The sequence below is a fragment of the Neovison vison genome, chromosome 4 (assembly GCF_020171115.1).
Source record: "Neovison vison isolate M4711 chromosome 4, ASM_NN_V1, whole genome shotgun sequence".
Classification (NCBI taxonomy): domain Eukaryota; kingdom Metazoa; phylum Chordata; class Mammalia; order Carnivora; family Mustelidae; genus Neogale; species Neogale vison.
Window position 1 is genome coordinate 145759838 of NC_058094.1, and position 27708 is coordinate 145787545.

At 39.2% G+C, this 27708-nt stretch overlaps 1 protein-coding gene across 4 annotated transcripts in view; it reads left to right on the plus strand.

Annotated features, from left to right (window-relative positions):
- The window catches only part of CCDC146 (coiled-coil domain containing 146), a 122838-nt gene that overhangs the window by 17848 nt on the left and 77282 nt on the right, over positions 1–27708 (plus strand). For all 4 annotated transcript variants that reach the window (XM_044245877.1, XM_044245875.1, XM_044245878.1 and 1 more), the window contains exon 2: positions 8956–9125. In XM_044245877.1, coding sequence (XP_044101812.1) covers positions 8967–9125 — 159 coding nt within the window. In that variant the 5' untranslated portion in view covers positions 8956–8966. The remainder of the gene's footprint in view (positions 1–8955; positions 9126–27708) is intronic.

Sequence of the window (27708 nt, forward strand, 5' to 3'; positions counted from 1 at the left end):
CCTTGGCCACTGTGTGGACTGTCTTGGGCCTTCTCCACCTACTGCTTTAGCACGAGCAGGTGTAGGATCAGTAATCGTATGCAGCCTTGTCACATCCTCAGCCTCTCACCTGAGAGAAGGGGCACATGATCTCTCCGATGTTCTCAAATGTCCGAGTTCCACTATTTCGCTTCCTGAGCCTTGTCCCGGGCAGACTAGAGGCCTCAGGGGCCTACGCCAACTCTTCTTGCTCCCCAGTTCAGAGAGGGTTTTTGTTGTTGTTGTTGTTGTTGTTGTTTATTTTTACTTCTAACTTCCTCCACCAATGTAAAGGAGGAAAATTGGTTTGGTAAATATTTTTCTAAAGCTATAATGAATGTAAGAAGCTTTGCTTTTAGAGGAAGGAAAGAAATTGAGTAAGGGATGCTGCCCAAGGGGAGGAAGCCTGAAGGGGAGATCTGCCAAGGGCCAGGGGAAGCCTGAGAACAGGAAGTACTTATGCAATGAAAAGTGGAGACTGTGAAATTTCTAGACATAGGCAAGGGAACTTTGCCCTCTTATTGTCTAAATCTGGCCCTGCCCTGACTAAGAGTTGACATGTTCTTTTAAGGACCCAAATACTTCGCAAATACAAAGATTTCACCGTACCCAATATCCTACATCATCTTTCTTTCCCTAGATGAAAACATCTCATACTGGTATTTCAAGGTTAGGCTTACCAGGATGCTCACACAAGAGCCCAAGGATGTATTCTAGGACAAATTCATGCTAGAAGAGCCCCAACCTATAGATTCCTAAACCATCTGATCCAGTCCCAGGCAGACATCTGTTTATTTGATCCCTGTCAAAATTATTTAAGGCTTTCACATGAAAGCAAAAAAAAAAAAAAAAAAAAAAAAAAAAACCACACACACACACACAACAAAAACAAAAAAACCCAGACAGTGGTGGGAGGGAGCTAACATTTATTGAGGACTACATGCTGGGTCTGGGCTGAGATTTTTTTCCATTTAATCTTCCCAACAACTCTTAAATCATCTTGTAGTTGAAGAAATAGCCACTTAGAGGTTACATATCTTGCCCAAGGTCACACAGGAAGGGGAAGAAGGAGATTCAAGCCTGAGTTGATGAACTTCAAAGTATTCATTTTCCCTTACCCCATGCTGTCATGCTGTAGACTAAGTTAAAGCCACTACTCCTAGTCTTAGATGAAATGACAAGAGGAAGAGGAGGAGGACAAACACCATGATGACGAAGAAGGGAGGAGCCAGGGCTGTTACATTTGGGGAGCAGCGACGATAGCCCATACTACACTAAATCTTTCCTAAGGAAACAGACCCATCTAAACTCACAATTCCTATTGAATAGCGTGTGGGGAAGAGGAAAGGGGTAAATCAAAGAGCAGGTTTGCAAAGCAATGACCTAATCAGACAGGACATATAGACTAGTTTTGTAATGCTATGAATGTGCTATCAGGTATGCTTTTTAAAAATTTAAGCAAAGGTGACAGAAGAATTTGAAAAACATGTGTGTTTTTGTAACAAAAGTAAGGAATGGAGTGCAGGAATAACACTGCAGTGTGAAGATTCTAGATTGCATGTAAACATGTACAATATCTGATTCACAGACCTTCTGGAAGACTATCAGCTTTAGACCTACTTGAGCATTCCAAACCTCCCACAGGATTTGGAACTGTTTCTGCTCACTACCGAATTATTTGGTAACTACTAAGGGAACTGATAGGGCCTCTCAGCCATCCTTTGAGATTCTAAAGCCTGACTGGACTTGCAGAATGACTGTAAATTATTGTGGATATGAGACCAGTGCTTCTTGCCACACTCTGTGTAAGGGAAAGATTTCCTCTGGTTTGTAACTATAGCAACCAGTTCTGTAGCCCATTGTTTTGCACAGCTCCCATCTTGCCACTTCATGGACCGCCTAATAATCACTGTTCTACCGGAACTGTCTTTAATTGACTTACATTGTATTGACCTTCTCCTTGCTAACGGGGGTCTTAGCTTTACACCTTTGCAGTGACAGAATCAAATTCATTTAGCCTGCTGTATCCTTGATCCTGCTTTCCATTATTGGAGGCTAGAGCAAAGGGCTTTACCAAGGCCATGGCAAGAATCCTATACAGTATAAAAGTGTAAGGGATTTGGAGCCAGTGGACATGAGTTTGAATAAATACTGACACTTATTGCTGATCACTTATTGTGATCGTGGGCACATCACTTACATTCTCCAGCCTTCAATTTCCTTTTCTGTAAAATGGAGATAATTATAGTTATGAACATGGTTGTTATAAGAAGAGTGAAATATTATGAAGGAAAGCTTCATTTCAGCTGTGAAGGGCTATATAAATGTCCTTACTAAGTGCAGAGGTGCACGACCACTAGGCAGGAGTGCCCACCTGCTGATGAGGACACCCAGGAGCTTTATGCTAGAGACAAGAATCATGTCTATTTCTATGACAGCCTTCCACATGGATGGTCTTCCCATCACGACCCTATATGTTATACCCATTCACAAATGAGTAATATGAAGCTCATTTCGGCTATGTGGGTTTCTGAGAAAAAGAAAAAATAATAGGTTTTATTTTTATTTATTTATTCATTTGACAGACAGAGATCACAAGTAGACAGAGAGAGGGTGAAGCAGGCTCCCTGCCAAGTAGAGAGCCCAATGCTAGGGGTCTTCTTGGTCTAACCCAATGCTTGGGCTCGATCCCAGGACCCCAAGATCATGACCTGAGCCGAAGGCAGGGGCCTAACCCACTGAGCCATCCAGGCACCCCAGAAAAAATAATAAGTTTTAAAGAGAAGGTGAATAACTTTTCTCGGGTCTGTGTCTGGGGTTGGAGGGTAGCATGCAAAGGGAAGCAAAAAGGACAAAGAAATGAGTTGGGAGAAGGCCTAGAGCTCTCTCAGCTTTCTGCCCTCCCTAGGAGGGAGCATATCCTGTGACAGTCTTTGGTTCTCTGGGATCGTGGGCAGTGAACAGGCTCCTCATTGGTTACACATGCATATAATATAAGACTTAACTAATACTGTGAACATTTACTTTAAGGCTAGAAATGCACTTGGAGCTTCCTCTCAAGAATTTTTTTTTTATGTCTGTGTATATGTGTCTGAATATAGGTGTGTTTTTAACCCACATTGTTACTTTAACACTTCAGTTATGAGGGAAATTTTAGCTATACATACTGAACTGCAATGGTTTTACTTCTTCTCTACCAGACTGGAATTTTTTTTGCAGGGTTTTTTGTTTTGTTTTGTTTTGTTTCGTTTGAGGGAGAGAGGTTTTTTTTCTTTTTTCTTTTTTCTTTTTTTTAAGAACAGGAAGAAGTTGTGGTTTGATTTGTTAGGTTTGTTTCGAATGACAAAGCTTTTTCACCCTCCTTCTTAAAAACAGGACCTGAAGTCTGTATCTTTAAAAAAATGTTTCAAGTCTAACCATGTCTTTGTATAATAATAATGGGTATTATGTAATTGTACAGGGAAAAAAAAGCTCTACTCATGAACAAGTGCAGTGATTGTTGCATTTAGGATTCCCAAGCTGGTAGTATCTGGTGATGTTGTTGTTGGATTAAGTGGATCTGAGGTAACTGTAGACTGCATCTGGGATCCGCTGCCTAATATTCTGAGCCTGTGATGTGTAGACCAGAGGTCTTTCAGAAAGGGCCTTTGATGCTGACTTTTAATCTTATCTCTAAAAGAGAACATGTATATAATCACAGAGATACACTAACAGGACTGAGAGGCACTTGTCATATAACTTTAAATATACCATAGTTTTTGAAACCTCATTTTGACATTTCCCTTTTCTTTTTTTTAAAGATTTTAATTTATTTGTCAGAGAGAGAACACAAGCAGGGGGAGAGGCAGAGAGAGAAGCAGACTCCCCGCTGAGTAGGGAGCCCGACGCAGGGCTCCATCCTAGGACCCTGAGCCAAAGACAGACGTTTCACTGACTGAGCCACCCAAGCACCCCCATTTTGACATTTCTATGTTTTTAAATAAGTATAGGAAACTGAAACAAACAAAATAGTTGTCCCAGACATCTCCCTTCCTCCAGCAGGGCCAGTTCTGAGTTCCTGTAGAAAGAGTCCCGTAACTTACCCACAGCAATGGGCCACCGGGGGACGGAGCCTGTGGTCATGTTTCTGGGGCAGATAGACGAGCTAACTTATGAAAAAGAATGGTGTGGGACCGTATCATTTTTGACTTTAAATGATACCCTGCCACTCCAAAATGAGCAAAACTTGTGCTAGTTCAGCGGCAAGTAATATCGAAAGCGTGGTTTCCTGCTACATCTTTCTTGAAGCAAGCGTCGCCCTTTAATCTTCAAAAAGTCACCATCATTTGTGTATGCTGACCCATTCTCTGGTGCATGGACTATTTGGTTTTTGGATTTGCTCCTTATAACTGTCCAGAAAATTTTCCTTAAGAGTTCAAAATCAAAACACAAAATGATGATCACTTCTTTGGCTTTTGAGAAGAGGAAGTAGTGGTTTGTCTTACAACACAAGGCATACCCTGCGATGTTTATTGCTTCATTATTCTTTGTGACACTTCCTATTTTGGCTTTATCTTTTAACCCCAAAACAAAGTGTGAATAAGAGAGAAGCTCAGTGTTCTTGTGGAATAGGACTCAAGCTTTTAATTAACCTCCCTTTTTCCTTCACTAGCCCTTTGGTTTTCTGTGTGAATGCTCTGTACATGTCCTCTCCCTTCTAGAAAGCCTCATTAAACCGTGTGTCTCTTCTTGGGACTCCTACAGCATAGCATGGACGGCCTTGGCTCAGGTCCTCAGCATCTAACCTTCCAATTGGGCTACTTAACAGTTGCTGTGAGGATTGTGTGTACTGGAAATGTGCCATACGAGGTAACCCTGTTTCCATGGTCCACGATTTCACAGCACCTGTTTCAGTTATATTCATTTTTACATTTTATCTCTATGCTTCTCTGATTAATTTCTGTCTTGCTCACCAGTCTGTGAGTGCCCCTGGGGCCAGACACCTGGTCTGGTTTTGCTCACCAGTGAATCTATCTCCTGCCCACAGCTGAGGGTGCTGACTCACAACCACTAAATTGTCTCCTTGCCTTCCAATTCACACCCTTTCCAAAACATTCCTCTCATTATCACCAACACCTTTACAAGCTCAGATAACACTTTAATGCAAAAAAAAAAAAAAAAAAAAGTAATGGTTTCCAATTCCTATAGATTAAAAATCTAAATTCCAGGCTACAACCTGCTTTTTTTTTTCCAATTTATTTATTTTCTGAAAAACATTATTCATTATTTTTTCACCACACCCAGTGCTCCATGCAAGCCGTGCCCTCTATAATACCCACCACCTGGTACCCCAACCTCCCACCCCCCCACACTTCAGACCCCTCAGATTGTTTTTCAGAGTCCATAGTCTCTCATGGTTCACCTCCCCTTCCAATTTACCCAAATTCCCTTCTCCTCTCTAACGCCCCTTGTCCTCCATGTTATTTGTTATGCTACACAAATAAGTGAAACCATATGATAATTGACTCTCTCTGCTTGACTTATTTCACTCAGCATAATCTCTTCCAGTCCCGTCCATGTTGCTACAAAAGTTGGGTATTCATCCTTTCTGATGGAGGCATAATACTCCATAGTGTATATGGACCACATCTTCCTTATCCATTCATCCGTACAACCTGCTTTTACAGGCTTATCTCAATGTTGGTAGAATAACATTGCTTTTTATTTAGGTTTATTTTACTTTACCTTGTATGATATAGACCTCGTTATTCCCTGCCTTGATTTCTCTTTATATTGTAAATTGCTTGCCTCTTTGTAAATTATTGCTCCTCATAAAAGAACTCAGTAAATATTTGCTTAATTGACTTAGTATTACGGAGATACACATTTCTAGAATTACTATACTTGATAGGTCTGTTGGTATTCCTACACCAGGAATTTAGATGTTTTATAAATATTCTCTTGTTTATATCATGTAGACTGAGAATATATTTTATTCTATTTTTATATTTATAGCTGCCAATCATATTGCCTGCAGCATGGTGATATTGATATAATCCTACATTAACGAATTTGAATATTTGTTTAATGAACTTGAATATTTGTTTAATCTGTTAAACTTTGCTATCTCCTTCAGCCCTTTCCAACCTGTTATTTAATTAGATTAATTAGTGTTTTAGGCTTAAATTCACATGAGACTTTCACATTTGTTTCTATTGCATTTTCTTTCTTTCCTACTCACTCTTCCTTTCTTTTCTAAAGGTCAAAGTTTGTCTGATAATTTCTATCAGAACTCAGTTACAGTGTCTTTTTGTTGCTTCCCTGTGTATAATGTTTTACCTGATTGAAACTATTTGGAATGTTTTCAAGAAACTAGAGACTGAAAAACTTGAGCGGACCGCGGAATCTGTAGAAATCAGCACAGTGCCCTGTTTTTTTTTTTTTTGTTACCTAGGGAAGCTCTGCCACATTTTAAGTGCAGTGCTTTGAGAAGATGGCCTGAAATTAAGTCTTGAATGTTAATGCCATCTCCATTCTAAAACTCCCAAGATCCTTTAAAACATATTTTAAAATAAATATGCAGACTGTACTTGGCAAAACTGTGATAGTAAAAAACTGGCAACATTCCATATGTTTATAATTTGGGGGTTGTTTGACTGACTTGTGGTCCATTCACACTAAGGAGGGCCATACAGGTGTGCAGTAGCATGAAGGTAATCTCTGTACAGTATTCTGGAATTCCTAGGGGTATGTTATTAAGTCTACATGCATGGGTTTTCTTCCAAATTATATGGAGAGTGGAGGGGTAAGTGGAAGGGTTCAGACAAAACAAACTGTCCATGAATTGTAATTTATTGGAGCTGGTGGATGGATACTTGAAGATTCATTATGCCAATCTGTTATTTTTGCTCATATTCAAAATATTTCTTAAAGCAAAAGCTGACATTAACAGTTATGGTGTAATGTTCTGAGGGAAAAATTTTTCTGAGATAGTCATTAACAGGTTTTCATCCATGAAATGGTTGAACCAACATATTGTATCTCATAAACATCAACAAATCTAGATATGTAATCAAACCTTCATAGCTCCTTGAAGATTTAAACGACAACTGTGATTAATTGCCAAAATTGAATTGTTGTGATGCTTTAACAACAACAGGTTCTTTTAACACTGCTTTATGGCACTGAAAACAATATGTGGGTATTAAAGGAGTGGGAGTCCAAGTGATATCAATGGCTATTAATATCATATGTAGAAAGACAACCAAATGAAGCCAAAGCAAAACAAAACAGACAACCAGACATTTAGTGCCTCCTGAGGGAAGTACATGCTACCACCTGTGAAGTATTTTTGCAGCAAGAAGAGGAAAATAAGTGCATGTGTAATTTATGTCTGTGGCAGAGAATTAGACATAGTAGAATTGAAGCTAAAATCCACAGGGGTGATCCCATTTAATTTGTGCCTATTCTTTATGAAACAGAAAAATTACTGTGACCCCCATTTCAGAGAGGAGGAAAGGAAACTGAATGAATAAATGGCATGCCTATGGCCACTTGACGAATAAATTTAGGAGCCAGAGCCTACCATGCCTTCCAGATTCATATTACAGAACATGTTTTCCCTATTAAAAGAATGGGGATCCCATCATCAAGGAGCAGCTAATCTGATAAGATAGACATGAGAGATGAGAGATATTTAACAGAAAATCCGGACCTTTAATTTATGACAGTTTGATGTATGTTCTCTGGCAAGGAAAAAGAGCAAGTTTACTCTTCTGTTAAGTGCAGATTCACATGGGTCAGAGATCAAAAGAGCAAAAGATTAGATTGGCTTTTTTTTTTTTTTTTTTTAAATGCAATTGAGTCTCCTTACCAGCTCTCTGAGAAGCAATGACCCAATGCCACCAAAATGGGCTGGGAGAGACCTTGCAGGCCAAGACAGGTCCTTTTAAATTTTTTTTTTTTCTATTTTATTTATTTGAGAGAGAGAGACAGTGAGAGAGAGCATGAGCGAGGAGAAGGTCGGAGAGCGAAGCAGACTCCTCATGGAGCTGGGAGCCTGATGTGGGACTCGATCCCCGGACTCCAGGATCACGCCCCGAGCCGGAGGCAGTCGTCCAACCAACTGCGCCACCCAGGCGTCCCAAGACAGGTCCTTTTAGACCAAGACAGGTCCCCTTGAATATGTGAGCAAATCAATGCGCAGTAAATCAATGGCCGCCTCCATGACTTGCGCAGTCATGCAAGGACCCGTCCTCCCAAAGGCTTGAGCATGGTTTAATGCTCTGGGGTCACCATCTTGATATCCTTAATTTTATTCTTGAGCTGATGTTTTGTAAATGAAGCCCGAAAGCCCGACAGGACAATTAAGCACGCACACGGGCAGCAGATACATAGCTGAGGGCCGAGGCAGGACCTGCAAGCGTAGGCTTGCGCTGCGGCTCCAGCAGGAATACAGCCATCGAGCAATTAAGCTTTTGGGCAGGTGCACAGGTACAAGGTGCATGCCTGAGGCAGTGTCAGCCACCGCATGGTGTTGGTTTTTAATTTCCCCAAAATAATTTGAATTAACTTTGTGTTATATTGTAAGGGTGAATGTTATTTTTTTTCCCACCCAATCAATGAGTAGTAATCGAGTGCTAACTATAATGCTCAGTAAACGCAATTAGGTTTCTGCTCTCATGGAGCTTACATTCTAGTTATATCATTATTTTCCAATTAATGCAACAATAGCTTTTTTAAAATTAGAGTTATTGATTTGAGTATAGCAATGGAGACTATCTTTATAACCGAGCAGCCTTCATAATAATTTATCTGCAGCTAAGTGTCTGACCTATAATTTCATTGGAGAGTAGCTTACTCCAGTTGATTTTTGCTTGCTTTTATTATTTTCCACTAATTTGATATTATAGGTGACACCATCCCTAAGCAGCTGAATCTGGAATGATTTTATTTTAGAATTGTGAAAAATGGAAGACAGTGCCACAGACACAGAACAAGAAGAGGAAGAGGAGACAGAGGAAAAGGATCAAGAGGACCCCATTTATGCTGTAGCACCCACAATTAATATCCAAGATGAGCGGTGTGTTGATTTATCTACAACTCCAGCCTTCATTTGTCTGCAAGAGGTATGTTTCCCTTCACGTATTACTATTCTAAGACCTGAGTCATTATCAGCTTAAAAATCAGGTGAAGCTAATATTATCAAGATGACTTATCACATGTAACCTGTAGGCAATACACACAGTTTGAAGCACTTTAAAATAAAATAGTCCCCACCCTCTCTTCTGAAGTCTTATCATAGAATCCAGAACATAGTAGTTCTGACACTTTTATAGCATAATAAATATTTGCATATATGCAGTCATTTAAGTACATTCTATAGGTTGGTAAATGAAATAAAAAAGCAAATTTCTTTCATTATTGACTATACTACATTTACATCCATAAAGTGAAGATAAAAGATCTTAACATACAATTGTAGAACAATCAACACGTACCTAACAAAATGTAGCTAGAGCAGTAGAACATCGAAATACACTGCCTCCTATTAGCAGAGAAGCAAAAAAAAAAGAAAAGAAAAAAAAGAAATACGATTTTTCTCTTTATCTATATTTATATATTTAAAACCATGAATCCACATCTCTAGTCTTAATACTTTTAAGTAAGCAGGTTTCTCTGTTTCTGCTAAAATCCATTATACATCAAAATTTTTGCAGTAGAGTTTCTACTTTTATTTTTTTATTTATTTTTTTAAAGCTTTAATTTAATTATTTGACAGAGAGAGAGAGATCACAAGTAGGCAGGGAGGCAGGCAGAGAGAGAGGGGGAAGCAGGCTCCCTGCTGAGCAGAGAGCCTGATTCAGGGCTCCATCCCAGGACCCTGAGATCATGACCTGAGCTGAAGGCAGAGGCTTAACTCACTGAGCCACCCAAGTGCCCCAAGTTTCTACTTTTATACCACTACCCTTAACAATTGTATCAAATAAAAATAAGGCTAAACTAGAATTCATTTCTAGTAAATGTGATGCTAATAATAAAAATTACAGTCAAGGTTTTTAAGGCACAGATAAAGAAGCCTGAAAGGCTTGTTTGTAAAGTCAAAGGAGAACTTAGGACGACTTTTCCTTTTCTACGAAACAATTTATTAAATATCTCAAGAATCTCTCAGTATACATGTATGCAGAAATTGTAGTTATTAATCATTTGGGTATGACCAGCACCTGAGAAGGTGGATACTTTAGATTATAGCGTCAAAGAACTGTCTTATCTACCCTTTGGAGTAGTGTAAAATTACATCAGTAATGAAATCAGTAATTTCACTCCACGACAGCTGTCCCTTAAGCCAACAAAACCTTGCCGAATGATTATTGGTGTCAACTTTATTTCCATAGAAAACACCATTGAAATTAATCCACTTGGCATCTATAGCTTTATTTGCTAATTCTTTCAACATTCCTCTTAGATTTATGAGTCCAAACAAAACTTTTGACCTACTTTATATAAGCTTCCCTCCTTTGGTTATCTAAACAGAAGCTGTATTTGCAGAGTCGTAAGAGCTCAGATGGCAACTGAAAGCAAGCAGTCAGAAATCCACTTCCAAAGGTCTAGTGCCTGGCATCACAGGGAAAGAACCAGAAGCTGCTTACACCATGTATTGTTATTAATGCTGGTCACACAATTGGCCCACACCACCAAAGCATGGAGGGCATGGTCTCATTTAACACTGCCTGTGGAATATGTTCAGTATGGCATTCATGGCACTATGTGATCTGGGCCCAAACCACGTGTACAGTCTAATAATTCACTTAGCCTCTCATGATCTTCTGTTTATGGGGCACTCCTTCACAGGGACTTTACCCCACTCAGATGCCGAGGAAACTGGCACATATTCGCAAAGCACGATGCAAGGTTATGGCTGTCCAGAAATACTCCTAGTTACCCTGCACCTTGAAAGACTGTGCTACTCACACTAAAAGAAATCAAATCAAATATCTGTATAGGTCATACTTTGAAACCCCTGCATCTGTTCTCACCTTTTAGAGGCCAGCTCCATTCCCGTGTCCTTGGAAACATTTAGCCAGTGTTTCCTGTAACTTCTCAACTGTTCGAGCATTTGTAGGCCATACCTGTCATGTGTTACTACGTTATGAACAGATACTTATTGAATATCTTCTTTTCCTATAATATTTTGCATGGAAAATTCAGAATTCTGCACTGACAGATTGTGTTAATCAATAAAGGGAAGAGGGAGGTTGGGGTACCAGGTGGTGGGTATTATAGAGGGCACAGCTTGCATGGAGCACTGGGTGTGGTGAAAAAATAATGAATACTGTTTTTCTGAAAATAAATAAATTGGGAAAAAAAAAAGGGGGGAAGAATTATTGTATTAATCAATAAGACCTAACAGGGTAGGATCTACACTGTGTTAATTCACACTTTGGGATGAATGTTCCAAGTGGTGCTTGGGAACTAAACCACGTGGTTCCCAGCAGTGGACTGTGTGGGTTAATGCGGGACGTCTGCTCCCCAACTCTACCATCGCTGCCTACCTGTGAAGCCTGATGCTCCATAGGTTTTTCTTGTCTTACTGAAAATTTGCTCTATTTTATTTTTATTTAAAAATTTTTTGCTAACAAAAAAAAATTTTTTTGTTACATAACATATATACAGTGATCCTCACAAATGATCAATGTGTAGTTTGGTGAATGTTCACCTATTCCTATAACCAACCCATTCAGAACCAAATTCATCATTCTCCTCCCAATCCCAATTCTCCTTCTGTGTTCTCTTTGTCAGTTTGAGAGTTAAATATCTCTTCGCAATATCTCTCAAATTTATCCGTACTCCATTTCTGCCATATTCCCACGTAGACCACAATATGTCTCCTCGAGACTCTTCCTAGTCATTGCTCCCACCAAAGCGAACCAGAATTCTGATTTATCATTACACATCAGTTTTTGCTTCTTCTGAGATATCACATAGATGGAATCATGCAGTATGCGTTTCTTTGTGTCTGGTTTCTTTGCTCACCATTATGTCTTTGGAATTCATCATAGCACAGTGTGTGGCAGTAGTTCATTCTTTATTACTGTTCTATAGTGTTCTTATACGTAAATAGGCCCTAATTTGCTTGTCCATTCTATTCTGTTTAGAGATTGGGGCTGTTTCCTCCTTTGGATGATTGTAAAGTTCCATGGTCATTCCTGTACATGACTTATACTTATGGATTCGTTTATTTGGGGTGTATAACTAGGAGTGGGGTTACTGTCTCATAGTCTTGGTTTACATACACCTTTAGTAGATAACTTCAGATAGTTTTCCAAAAAGATTATGTACCAACATACACTCTGAGGGACCATTTATAACTCTTGTTGTCCAATTCAGTGGCAAGGATTATGTGTTGTGTTATTTGTATCCAGTACAGCACCTGGCTCAACACTTTGCACAGAGACAAGCAGTAAATATGTAGCATGAGAAAAGAATTTTTTTCAACAAAGAGTTTGTGTGTCTCTCTGTTTAAAGCATCATATGAGATGCTGTTGAACATAACACAAGTTATAAATGTCATGATATTCTTCAACTTAGGATTTCTATTTCTGTCTGATCATGGTTATGTAAAGTACCACTGCTTTGTAAGTAGGACTTCCGGTGTCAAGTGTCGGTGTGTCAGGTGTCAAAGTTTTCCAAGACTTGGAAGCCATAAAGCCATTCTTGTCTTAAGAAGGTCCAAAATCCAAATATGCAATTATCTTGCCTAAGCCTTTTGGCTTTTCATTTTTCACCAAGAATGTTCCTTCTTTTCGTTTCCTGAAAATAATTCTTGTGTCAATCAGAGTTAAGTCTTTGACCTGTGAAGAGCGAAGGTAGCACAGGAGCATTTGGGAGGCACGAGGAGGCAATGTGAACGTTGGAGGGAAACACTAAAGACGCAGAAGTGTGCATCAATATAGAATGTGAAATTCTGTAAAAGTACAGTGTGGGGGGGTTCAAGTCATGTGGGTAAGGAGATGAAGATGGACTAGGCTTGCCGATGCATGACCTTTTCACTGAAACAGGTTATGTATAAAACTATGAACTGTTGGACTTCTTACAAAATGTATAATAAATATATTTGTGTCCAAGTGTTATGGCGTGTCAGATTTGGAAGCCACTGAGATATCAAGAGGTTTTTGAAGAGCCTTGGGAAACTTTAAGTCTCAATCCATTTCACAGATATTAATTCAGTGCCCATTATGTGCAAGCTCTGTGCTAGGAGATGTTTATTATGGTTATCATTAAAATCACTAAAATCTAATTTATCCCTTCAGCTCCTTCTTTGTTTTGAGTGCCTCTTGTATGTGGCAAAGCACCAGACACAATAGGCATCCATAGGCCTAAAGCATATAAAAGGTCACTATTCTCTAAAAGCTTAATTTGGGGAAAAGAAACTTGAAATAATAAATACCAACAAAAGGCAACATTTAATTGTGAACCCCTCAGAGCTGTCAAAATTGAATGCAAGGAATAACCACTGTAGGAGTGAGATGATCTGGAAAAAGCTTTTTGGAGGAGGAGGACATGAAAGGGGACATTTCAGCCAAATTCACAGTGTCCACTATGAACCTACTTTTCTGTCCTTAAGCTTTCCCGACACCCATACACGCATGTACTGAGAATATCTTTACCAAATGACCCGAGGGTACCTCAAGCTACACACACTCAGAACTCAATTCATTCTTCTCCCTCTAAATCTTTTGTCCTATATTCTATTAGTTGGTTTTCTTAAATACCTACTGAATTTGTCTATTTTCCATTCCTGCCATATCACCAATTAGAATGCCATTTTGGTGATCAAGGTAAGATAAAATGAGAGACTGAACCAAGGTAGTGGCAATAGGTAAAGGGACAGAATACACACAGGTGAGATATTAAGGAAGTAGAAAATGCTGGACATAGTGTCTGGATGGACAGAGGGAGGAGGGGAGTGAGGAAGAGGAAAGAGTCTGAACTGATGCTTAGATTTCTGATTCAGGAAAGTAGCTGGATTATGGTATTCTAAGTGACAGGGAATTCAGAAGAGGCAACAGTCCTTGGGCTGGATATATAGACATAAAAATTTCTTAATAGATTGCTTTCTGAAAGGTTTGCCGATTGCTTTTTATGTATATTTAACAGCACTTCTGCCACTATGTTTATAAAAAGTTGTTGCCATCATTTACTTAAGTCCCTACTTTTACTGGGATAGTCACATGTTCAAAAGATACCTTCTTATTCTTTATACCTTTCATTTTCCTAAGGTTGGTAACAGATTAAATAACTTTAGGAATTTTTAATAAAAATTTCTGATTGTTACTGAAAATTTTAGTGATTTTCTGATACTACTAAAGCTTCCTTCATTTTCTAGGTGTGCCCTCTTATAGGAACTGAGGAGTGTCTTGGGTTAATCTGTAACGAAATTTAAAATGTTGTTCAAGAGTGAAAATGACTTTTATTTCTTTCATACATGAATTAATCAAGTAACTGTTTACAATGGTGAAAATATAAGATCCTCACCCTCAAGGAGCTGACAGTCAATGTAATTTCAAGTGTGTAATTTAATTCCCATAGTGATTCCATAAGGAATAGGAATTTAAAGATATTATTTTATCTTAAAGTTCTGAAAGGTTGAGACGTGCCCTGAGCTGAGCAGCTGGACAAGTACAGAGCCAACCAAGGAATCCTGTCTCCTACCTTAGCGCAAATTTCATCTGACTTTCTTCACTGGGCATTTATACATTTAAACACTACTATTTTAGGATTTTACAAATTGACTTTTTAAGTAAACTGTATATTAAAAGAAAAAAATACAGGTAAATATTTAATGTTCTATTTAAATATTTCCCCTTAGCTTCCCTATCCTTTTCTTATTTATCACACTTCATTAATAGCTGTATGTGGAGGATAAGCATTAAAAAAAAAACTACTCAATCTCTTTTTAAAATCTCTACAAGTCTTGCTATTGTTGGCCTGTTTTCACTTGTTCTTTAGACATCCAGGCAGCCTGGCAAGAGTAATTTTTCAAGATTTTTTTTGGCTGTCAAGAAACTTTAAACAGACTGATAACTTAATAAACAATACAGAGGGGTTCAATGTTTTCCATAAAATTTTTTGGTCTGGGGTGGGTTTTTTGTTTTTTTTTTAATCTCTGACAGTAAGGTGGAAATTTAAAAATCTTTCCAGTATGGAAAAAGACTTTAGAACATGCTTGGAATGCACTTAAACATTTGTGGTTTTGACATGGCTAATAATCTATTTACAAAGATTAAAGTTTTATATTAGGATTATAAAACTACAGGCCACATTCCACTTTGCAAAGTAGATTAACACCCCTAAATTCAATTAGTAAAACCATGCACCGCAGAAGAGTCTGGGGAAGAGAAAAGAAAGTTTCACGTTAGGATATCTTTATACTTGGCACTGTTGAAATGAAAAAACATGAAGGTTGATTCTGGCTAGGAAATCCAGGGTGTTGTCAGAAAAACTCTGCTATCTGAACATGTGATCAGTGGCAAGTGGGAGTCAGAAAATACTTGAAAATCAAGGACAGAGAAGAATTAATGGTTCCTCTGCCTCCTCTCTGAGATTATCTTCCTTTACTGATTCTAAAATCTACTGCGCATGGAGGGCATACCAGACTCGGGCCGGAGAATCAGAGGCAAATGCCACAAAGACCCTACCCTCCAAAAGCTCATCTGTCCCTTCCTCTGTGTGGCTAATTGTCCTTAATTTCCCTTTCTCTTTTTTGATGCTTTTACAGACATAATGCGGACCTAGTTTGTTTATGTGTGCGCGTGCCTGTGTTTATTTTTCATTACATATTGAATAACATTTTAATTACCTCTGTATTTTTCGTTGATTCTTTAGCTAAATTGTTACAGCAAGTTGGTTAAATATTAAAAATAATAATCTGAAGGGACTTCTGGGTGGCTCAGCCGGTTAAGTCTCTGCCTCTTAATCGCCTCTTAATCTCAGTTCAGGTCTTGATCTCTGGGTTATGGTTCAAGCCCCATGCTGGAGCCTACTTTAAAAAGAAAAAAATCTAAATGCAGATGTTTTTTTTTTTTTTAATTGTCACTGTGAACAGATGTTACTTTTTAAAATAAGGATTAGGAAGAAATACTTAATCATATTATTTTTTCCTTTGAGAAAGTTCTTGAGAGAGAAAGTAAGCTGACTTTTGAAAGCTTGTAGTGCACCGTAGAGAACATGCATTTTGTGAAACTGTAGCTTCAGTAACCCAAGAACTATTTGAATATACATTTGCCCTTGAACAACACGGGGGTTAGGGGTGCCAGTCCCCCTGCACAGTTGAAAATCCACATATAACTTTTGACTCCTCCCCAGAACTTAACTACTAGAAGTCTACTCTTGGCCACAGTAATAACATAAATAGTAGATGAACGTATATTTTGCATGTTATATATATTGTACACGGCATTCTTATAATAAAGTCAGCTAGAGAAAAAGAATGTTATTAAGGAAATCATAAGAAAGAAAAAAATACATTTACAGTACTGTACTATGTTTCAATATTGAAAAAAAACCCATGTATAAGTGGATCCATGCAGTTTAAACTGGTGTTGTTCGATCCATGTTGCAGGATGACAGGATTTCTGTCTGTTTTAAAACTGAATAATAATATTCCATTGTATGTATATACCATATTTTGTTTATCCATTCATCTGTCTGTGGACACTTGGGTGATTTCCACTTGTTAGCTGTTATAAATAATGTTGCTATGAACAAGGTATACATATATCTCTTTAAGACCCACCCTTTCAGGGGCGCCTGGGTGGCTCAGTCATTAAGCATCTGCCTTCAGCATGGGTCATGATCCCAGGGTCCTGGGATGGAGCCCCTAATCGGGCTCCTTGCTCAGCAGGAAGCCTGCTTCTCCTTCTCCCCCTCCCCCTGCTTATGTTCCCTCTCTTGCTCTGTGTCGAATAAATAAATAAAACTAAAAAAAAAAAAAAAAGATCCAAACTCTCAATTCTTTTAAGTATATACCCTCGAGTAGAATTGCCAGATCGTGAATTTGTATATTCTGAAATTTCACTGTTATTGCTAAAGTGCTCTCCATAGTGGCTGTAATAATTTATGCTCCCAGGAACAAGAAATGAATGTGACTTTGCTCATACTAACACTGTGCACTATCTAACTTTTTGAACTTTGTCACTCTGATGAAAGGAAAATGTTATCTCATCATAGTTCTCATTTACATTTCTCTTAAAATGCACAGAGTGGAGCTTCTTTTCATATGTTTAAGACTGTTCTAAAAATATAGTGTGTTAATAGAACATATCATGTATAGGAAGGCAAACAGATCAGGACGCAGCTGCCATTGAAAAATAGTTTATCACTCACAGTTCCTAAGGAAAGGGGACATGCCATGCCATGATGGCAACACGGGTAAGCACTGGGAACCGTCAGGAATAGTCAGGGAGGAACTGGGCAAGAGTCTTTATTGTGATTTTCTTGCGAAGGAATGGGTGAAGCAGGGTAGGCAGACTTGGGATTGGTTAGCAGGAATAAGTTCAGTGAGCTCTGGGGCATAGGGGCTGTCCCTAGTGATTTGGTACTTGGTTCTGGGGTGATTCGGGTAAGTGTATAGTGGCCTGAATGTGAGAGCCTAATGAGAGAGTTTAGAGTGTGGACTCTGGATCGGTTGGTTTGCATTTGAAAAGTGTACCTCCAGGAGGAGCACTCCTTTCAAAGTGGGGGAGGAGGACGTGAGGGAGGCAGGAGGCCATGGCAAGGTGACTCAGGCATATTATCAGGTTGTCTGGAAAGAGCTGTATCTGGTCAGCATAGGCACATGGAGCAGATGTTAAAGCAACAACTCTATAGAAGCGAGAAGCATATTTGATACAAAGACTTCTCTTTTTGTGAATTCTGTTCACATCTTTTTTTTTTCCATTTTTCTATTGTGTAGTTTTTTCTTATAGATTCACAGAAACCCTTTATACATTTAGAAAGGAGGCCTTTGTGTATAATATGCATTGCAAAAATGTCTCTGTTGGATTTCTTTAGTTTGCTGAAGGTGGCCTTTCTTGATGTGGAAATTTGTTTTTTATTGTACTTTGCTTTTACAGCTTTAGATTCTGTGTCATACCTTAAGAAGACCTTTGTTACTCTGAGGTCATAAATGTGTGTCCTGTATTTTCTCCCAGTACATCGATAGTTTGAGTCATCATACTATAACCTTTGTTACATCCGTGTTTATGTTGCAGTAAGGGCAAACAGAAAGGAGAAGTCAGCAGCAAGCTTAGAACCTAATGCCAAGTCCAATATCTCCCCAGTCCATGCATACCCGACAGAGGCGAACAGGTACACCAGGGTACCTCCAAGATCTAAAATAAGGAGGTGCAAGAATTACCTGACATCAAGCCTCAGATGAAGAGGAGAGAGGCTTTGCTGTCTGAAAAGACGACATCTAAGAATGGACAGGCTCAAAATATCTCAAATTCTAATGGCTTGGAAAGAAAATCTCTGACCAGCCAGGGGTTGGGGGCATGGTTCAAGGGAAATGGGTCTTAGTTCTAGCTCCACGTGTACTAGCCATGCAACCTTGAGCAAGTCATTCGCATTCTCTGAATCCCATTTCATATTAAGAGTACACTTCTCGCTCAACATCACTCGGTATCAGGGAAATACAAATCAAAACCACAATAAGATACCCCCTCACACCAGTCAGAATGGCTAAAATTAACCAGTCAGGAAAGGACAGATGTTGGCGAGGATGCGGAGAAAGGGGAACCCTCTTACATCGTTGGTGGGAATGCAAGCTGGTGCAACCACTCTGGAAAAACAGCATGGAGGTTCCTCAAAATGTTGAAAATAGAACTACCCTACGACCCAGCAATCGCACTACTGGATTTTTATGCTAAAGATAGGTACAAATATAGTGATCCGAAGGGTCACGTGAACCCGAATGTTTATAGCAGCAATGTCCACAATAGCCAAACTATAGAAAGAACCTAGATGTCCATCCACAGATGAACGGATTAAGTAGATGTGGTATATATACACAATGGAATACTAAACAGCCATAAAAAATGAAATCTTGCCATTTGCAACGACGTGGATGGAACTAGACAGTATTATGCTTAGCAGAATAAGTCAATAAGAGAAAGACAATTATCATATGATCTCTCTGATATGAAGAATTTGAGAGACAGGGTGAAGGTTTGGGGGGTAGGGAAGAAAAAATGAAACAGATGGGATCAGGAGGGAGACAAACCATAAGAGACTCTTAAGCTCAGGAAACAAACAAACTGAGGGCTGCTGGGGGTGGGGGGTAGGGATAGGGTGGCTGGGTGATGAACACTGGGGAGGGTATGTGCTATGGTGAGTGCTGTGAAATGTGTAAGACAAATGATTCACAAACCTGCACCCCTGGGGCAAATAATACATTATATGTTAATTAAAAAAACAAAGAGTACACTTGTCAGCTTATTATCCTTCAGGGGTACCTCAGTATCTACCATGCTGGTTTTCACTCTGTTTTTAAACTTTTCCAGCAGGAGTCTTACTCAGAAGCACAGTAGGTAAAACAGCTTTGGATGTGGTGGGCGCAGTGGGGAAGGATGAAGAGGGGAAGGTCGCTTTCACCCCCAGCACCATGGAGGAAACCCATGTCTGTACAGATAGTTTGTGAACAGAGTAAAACTGAGCTCACTCCCACCTTAAAATCCATCCCTGCGCAGCCAAAGGAAACACAGATCTGCCTCCAGAAAGCCTTGGAAAGCAATTTGATTATACTGAAGGTTCCTTCAGGAACAGAGGAGGGGGTTCTACAGCACATCATGCAACAAAACTTCCTAAAATTCCTTGTCACAGCAGATGCCTCTCCCACATACCTCTTAGCCCTCTTTAAAAACTCCTCCAGAAACTGTTTTTCTGCCCCCCTTGTTTGTTTGTTTGTTTGTTTGTTTGTTTTTCTCTGTATCTTTATCATCTTCTCCTTGACATCTTGGCCATTTCATTATTTTGTAAAATGGTCTTCAGAGCTCCTTCCACTTTTCCTTCCAACCCAGTATCCCACCATCACTTCACAGACCCAGACACAGAACTGAGCAGTCAGTAGGTGACGGGGGAAATAGTAGATACTTAGATTTGAATTTTTCCTTCCCTTAGATTTTCTGGCCTAAGATGGTCCCCTCTTTGACTTTACAGACAAATCCCTTTACAGTCTGCAGCATTCCTCTCATCTTTTTGCTTCTGACCCTGGCCACAGAACCCATGCTCTGGCCAGATTAGACACATTATTGTTTTCCAAACTAGCTCCTGATTTTTCAACCCACGGATGCCTTTGCTCCTCCCATACCCAGCCCGGAAGCGCGCTCCTTTACATTTCTGTGCTTCAATATTCTGCCCATCTTGCAAGGACTGCTCAGATCCCGCCTTTTTCTTGAAGCATCCCACTTCCTGAAAAAGTGAGATCACTGTTGCTGCTGTGTATTCCCTGCTTGTACCTTATGCCACTTACTCTTCTCTGTCCTGTTTTTTAAACTATAGTAGCTTTAGGAACTTTGGGAGCAGGAAGCCTATGGTATTCATCTTGATATTCTCTGAAAACTCTCTATTAGCTTACCAGCCTGTGCGCAGCCATGCCATTTTCAAAAGAACACATGTGCATAGTAATTAGTAAAGCCTTCCACCAAAAAAAAAAAAAAAAAAAAAAAAAAAAATCACACTACTGAACCACCATTGTAAAGTGAACTTAAAATGGAGAAATTTGGGATGCCTGGGTGGCTCAGTTGGTTAAGCAGCTGCCTTCGGCTCAGGTCATGATCCCAGTGTCCTGGGATCGATCCCACATCGGGCACCTTGCTCGGCAGGGAGCCTGCTTCTCCCTCTGCCTCTGCCTGCCATTCTGTCTGCCTGTGCTCGCTCTCTCTCCCTCTCTCTGATAAATAAAATCTTAAAAAAAAAAAAAAACCAAAAAAACAAAAAATGGAGAAATTTCTTCTGAGTTTCTGAACGCATTTAACAACATCAAGTCCACCTGAAACCTCAGAGATTTTAAACGTCTAATGTTAGAAATATCATACCAAGTTAGAATAGTCATGCATCTATTCTAGTTTTATTTTTGCTGGCTGAGCCACCCCCCACCAAGGAATATGCAATCGGGAGGAAAATGATTTTCAAGTACTTTTTTGAAGACAAAACCTCTACTTCAAGTGAAACTTAAGGTGGATCCCCAGTATATAAAATGGAAGCACAACTGTTCTAGGTGAACAGTGTTTCATGCATCACACATTCTCCTGGTTTCTTCCTACCCAGCCTCCTTTGGCATTCATAAATACGTCTGCAGAACCTTAGGGACACAGTTTGAGAAGCTCTACTCTAGTAGTTCAGCATGTGAAACCCCAACTCTGTGTTCGTCATACAAGCATCAGTCTTCCTGTCCATCTTGCATAGCTACCCATGGTATCAGAGCCTCGCTAGATTTGTAATCGTTGACTTGATCGATAAAGACAACATTTTTACGTGAATATAAGACAGAAATAAGAAGTCTCCATCACATTTGTTTGTGAGGGATGTTTACATTTTTAAATCATTATTTCATATAATAAATAAAAATAAACTTTGGCATTTACATGAGAAATCTTTTGGCTTCCTCAAAGAGATGGAAAAACATTCCATGCTCCTGGATTGGAAGAATAAACATTGTGAAAGTTGTCTATGCTGCCCAGAGCAATCTACACTTTCATTGCAATCCCAATCAAAATACCATTGACATCTTTCACAGAGCTGGAATAAGCAATACTAAAATTTGTATGGAACCAGAAAAGACCTGAATTGCCAGGGGATTGTTGAAAAAGAAAACCAAAGCTGAGGTCATCACAATGCCTTACTTCAAGCTATATTGTAAAGCTGTGATCATCAAGACAGTATGGTTCTGGCACAAAAACAGACACATAGATCAATGGAACAGAACAGAGAGCCTAGAAATAGACCCTCAACTCTATGGTCAACTAATCTTCGAGAAACCAGGAAAGAATATCCAATGGAAAAAAAGACAAGTCTCTTCAATAAATGATGCTAGGAAAATTGGACAGCCACATGTGGAAGAATGAAACTGGACCACTCTCTTACACCACACACAAAGATAAATTCAAAATGGATGAAAGAACTAAGTGTGAGACAGGAATCTATTAAAATCCTAGAGGAGAACACAGTTAGGTATAATCCTTCGACATCGGCACAGCTACCTCTTTCAAGACATGTCTCTAAAGGCAAGGGAAAGAAGCAAAAATGAACTTTTGGGACATCATCAAGATAAATGGCTGCCAAAGAACTTACAAAGTGCTTTGTGCTTAAGCAGAATGTTTTCATCAGTGAATTCTGCCATGTAACCATGGAAGTAAAATAGTTTTTGGAGAGCATAAGAATACTTGTTTGGCCTTTTCTGTCAGAGCTGTTATAAATTCTGACTTAGCTGCAGGAAGAAAATAATTTTTAACAACTAGGTTAAGTAGGGACATTAACACACTTGAAAATGTATTAATTTTTAAAATATCTCCTGTCAGTAGAATGTTATGTAATTGGTAAAATTAAAAAAAAAAAATGCCTCACCTAGTTGAGATTTAATTGGAATCAGTTTCCACTTTAAAAATTCACACAGAAAGCCAGAGCAGGGGTGACACTGTGATTTACTTTTTTTTTTTTAAGATTTTATTTATTTATTTGAGACAGAGAGAGAGCAAGAGTGGGGTTAGGTGCAGAGGGAGAGAGAGAAGCAGTCTCCTGGCTGAGCAGGGAGCCCAATGTAGGGCTCTATCCCAGGACCCGGGATCATGACCTGAGCTGAAGGCAGAGGCTTAACTAACTGAGCCACCCAGGCATCCCTGAGATTTACTTCTGTGTGTACTTGACCTTGGAATCATCAGAGGTAATTTGTCATGGAAAATTAGCCTGTTTTATAAGAAATATACCAAGAAAGCCAGGAAAGCTGAAAATGGGTAATGGTCCACATATAATAAACAGTTTGCAGGGAGCAAAGGTTGGTTGGTTTGTTTGTTTTTCAGGGAAGACTTAATGAGTGCAAAACATTACCTCCCTATTGCAGAATTAATCATAGCAGAGAGAACATTGGAAATGCCCCAAGGAAAATGTCCAGCACATGATTGGCACTCAGCAAGTGACAGCTGCTTATCATTATTAGTATTCAGAAGCAAGAATCTCTAAACAAAAATTAAAACGGCTTACTTAATTAACTAAAAAATGTGATACTATCATTGCTGAATGGCAAATAAATGTAAACAAGTAGTTTTGTGGACCGTTCTTTGATAAGCATTCACAACATAAATACAAGCTATTTGCTTCCCACAGAAAATGAGAAAACCAATTTCCAGACAAAAACCGAACAAGTTTTCAGATTCTGAGTCATCCTAGATGAGGTGAAACTTCGTATAAAGCCTTTTGTAATTGAAAAGCAATTCATCTTAAATAGAATCATCCTTAATTACTTGGGAAAGCCTTGAATGCTAGAGATTAAGCTCAAATTTTGAGAGTTGATATAGTTATTATTTGGAAAAAATCATATCCAAAATACTTTGATAAACATAGAGCGTCATGCTACACATATAGTAAGCAAATGATATATTTTTCTATTGAAATAGAAAACATAACATTATATATTTATATATTTATATTATATTTATATAAATATATTATATTATATAAATATAAATATTTATATTTATATTGAAATATAAACATAACATCAGTTATCTTAAGAGGCTAAGACAAAAAGGCATTTATTTATAAATATGGTTTTTTTGGGGGGAATTTCGAAAGAAGAGTTTATTTCCTTAGAGGTCTCGTGTAGGTTTCCTTCTGAAAATGACTAATAAAATAATACAGAACTTTTTGAGATACCTTGTGTTGTCTACAAAGATGCTGAATGTGAATTTGCTAGATCATGTTTTTAATTTTGGTTTACCCCTGGGACTTTAGGTGAGCAAAAGTGCAGAGGCAGAATTAAATATGGACATGGGGACAGTAGGCTGCTGACCTGACAGAGAAGTTGTCAAGGAATAGAAGGAGCAAAGTGGAAGGAGCCACGCTAGGGGGTTCTGGAGGAGAAGAGAGGCAGCAAAGAAGGGACATTTCAAGGAATAACGACAACATTAATAGCATTGAATTTGTTATAGGGGATTTAAAGAAAACTATCTGAAATTCTTTTATGGCAATCTATTTTAAATAGCATCATTCAAAATAAGCTAGCTATTGGCCCCATGGTGATTTTGTTGTATTGACTTTTGACTCTATGAGCTGCATATCTATTTTATTGAATGGACATATCTCCTTGTGTATTATAGCATGTGTTACAAATAACATACATAAACCTGCTTGTGTATCATACATGTATGTCTGTGTGTTTATGTGTGTGTATACACCACAGGGGGGCCCTACCCATCTACAGATGACTACATTTCCACTTAGACTCTACATTAAGTGGAAATTGCCAGTCAGATTCACTTATAGATATTCTAGTGTGTTTTCTAGCTATTTTCACTTTGAAAGCTACTAGATATACAAGATTTCTATTATTGCTAACTGGGATAACTTTTGGAAAAAATAAATTTTAATATCACTGTGTCTAAAAATAAAGAGTAAAACCAGCCTCTGGTTAACTTAAGGTTTATAATCATAGCAAACTAGTACCCTAACGGTTTAAAATCACTATAACCTGATTACTCAAACTTGGGCATTACACTGTTAACAAAGAACATTTTTAGGTCTGTGACCTAGTTCATATTTCTTCTGCTATATATATACACATACACGTAAACACATCAAATCCAGGGTGCCTGGGGGGCTCAGTCAGTTAAGCATCTGACTCTTGATTTTGGCTCAGGTTGTGATCTCTGGGTTGTGAGATCCAGCCCCATGTTGGGCTCCACACTGGGCATAGAGCCTGCTTAAGATTCTCTCTCTGCCTCTGCCTTTGCCTCTCCCCGGCTCACACGCACTCTCTCTCTCTCATAAATAAATGAATCTCTAAAACAACAACAACACACAGTATTCTACATGATAACACACAGTGCTGCCTCCCAGAAGATGCAGTATCTGAGGCTTCCACAGATCATTGCCTCCTCCCTTCGCCGTGAAGTGACTGCCTAAGTCGCGAGCAGTGATTTCTGGAATACCGTGTCTAGACTACCATAACTGCTTTTAAGACATCTAGTAACTCCTCAAAATAGTGGTGCTGACAGAAGCAGGGAAAAGCCCATCTAAATGTAGAATAATCTAGAGAAAGCTGCTGCAGCGGGAATAGATCTCTACCCTCCCCGTAGGGCAGCAGCTGTGTGACCTCTGAAACAACCGTTACAGGGTGGGCGGGTGAGCGCCACCATGCTGGTTTCTCCTTATCTCCAGCTGGTCTTCCCTGGAAGTCTTTGCTCCGGGTCCTCTTAATTACTAGTGATCCCATCTAGGCCCATGCACGGATTACCGTCTACATTCTAGTATTTCTGAAGATAGAGATGTATTGGTTTCCTTATTTATTTATTTATTTATTTTTGGTTTCCTTTTTTAAAAAAAATTTATTTATTCATTTAAGAAACGGAGAGGGAGGGAGCATGAATAAGCGACTGTGGCAGAAAGAGAAGCAGGTTCCCTGATGAGCAGGGAGCTGGATAGGGGGCTGGATCCCAGAACCCCAGGATCATGACCTGAGCCATAGGCAGATGCTTAACCAACTGAGTCACCCAGATGTCCCTAGAAATGTATTCTGGTGTATTATCAGTATCTGAACTTAGAATGTTCAGAACTGCTGACCACCATCCCTTACCCAACCCCCGCTACACTTTCCGGACAGACTACCCCCGCAGCCTTCTCCACCGCAATTAACAGCAGCTCCATCCCTCAGAGTTGGTCAGGTCAAAATCCTGTCCTTGTGATACCTCTGCTCTTTTCGCCGTCTCCCTGATCTTTGATTGGCAAATTTGGTCAGCTTTATTTTAAGGACCCACTTCATTGCAAGCACTGTGGTGCACATCTCTCTCCAAGATCATTGCAAACACTGCCAGACTAGTGTTCATGGTTCCATCATGTCTCCACTCAACAAGAGTGATCCTTTTAAGATCCCAACAGCCAAAGGGATTGTCTTCCTTTGCCTAGATATCCTCTAGCTATCTGCCTGACTCATTCTCTCCTATCTTTAAGATTCTGTTCAAATGTCACCTCCTCAGGGAGGTCTCCCCAGACTGCCTATGTAAAATAACATCCTTCCTGTTATACTCCTTATCTCCTTTGCTCTGTTGAATTTTTTATGGCATTTCTTATATATTGTTTATTTATTCATTTCTTCTGATAAGATATAATCTCCCTGAGTATAGGGTTTTTGATAACTAATATATCTCTGGCTTTCTTGAAGACTGTCTGGCACATGGTATACACTCAGTGAATACTTTTTGAATGAATTACACCTGAATCCACTCTAACATTTCTATCTCCTTAAGTCCTTTAATTCCAAGGCATTTCTGGCTTCTTCATTTTAGTTAGCATGAAGCTGCTGTTGAAACTAGGTTTGCGTTAACTGATCAAAAACTATTAGAACCAAACATATCTGCTCAAGCTAGCCCATTGAAACCAGAAATTCTGGTAAATATACCCATATCAATAGATTCAGTCACATCTGAAAGTCTGTTTTTTCTCCTTTCGTCACGCAATCTCAAAATCTGTCCTCACATGTTTTCCTTTCCTACTGATAAAAACTAGCAAATTTCTGTATAAGCTTCTCCTCCAATTTGACTTCACAATTGACATGAGAGCATGCCCTGGTTACAGGTGTGGAGAGGCCAAGGAGTGGGATAAAGGAGCCTAAAGGGACAATTAACATCTCTCCCTCAGAAAAGAAGGCAACACCATCTTCCAGCAAGAAGAGACTTCTCACTGTGGGGGAGGGGCCACTTTAAAGAGCAAACGAGGCTCAGGAACATGTGGGAATTCGGGGGACTAAGTTCTCCAAAGTAAGCCCAATTTTCCTCATTTCTAGTCTCACTTCCAACTCTTCCCAGTCAATAAACAAAAGAAACCTGGCACAGATATGATTCAGTAGACATCGCATTTTGACAAGACCCAGAGTGAAATCAGTTTGGACCCAGCCACCTCTGCCCTGTTACCTTGGAATTGAAGGTAGTTTGCAAAAGGGTCTTTAGTCTAATTGTGATTTTTTTTTTTAACTAAAGCATTCATGGATTCTGTTTGATTAAAATTAATTTTAAAATTACAGTATGGTATAACAAGTATGAAAAAAACCTTTTTATCTTTAGGAACACAGATAGACCAATTGCTGTCTGTTCTGGTATTGCCTTACCCTTCTGCATGATTGTGTCCACAGGCATGTTCCCAGAACCCCTTCTAAAGGCCTGCTGGTGTATGTACCCAATCCACCATATATCCTCTCTTGCCATATCCCCCCCCCCCCCCCCCCCCCGGCTTCAACCACTTCTCACCTGTATTTGCCCACATTCACCATCTCCCAAATCCTCCCATTTGACAGTATCTGCTCCTTCCCCTGTTACAACTCCAGCTTCTTCAGGCTACAGTTCTTTATCTGCAGTAACACACTCATGAATGTGTTGAGTAACAACACTGTCTCAAATTGGCTCTACATCCTAGCCAAACAGATTGGTATCAAGGTAGAACCCTTGTTGAATAATGTTATACATATAA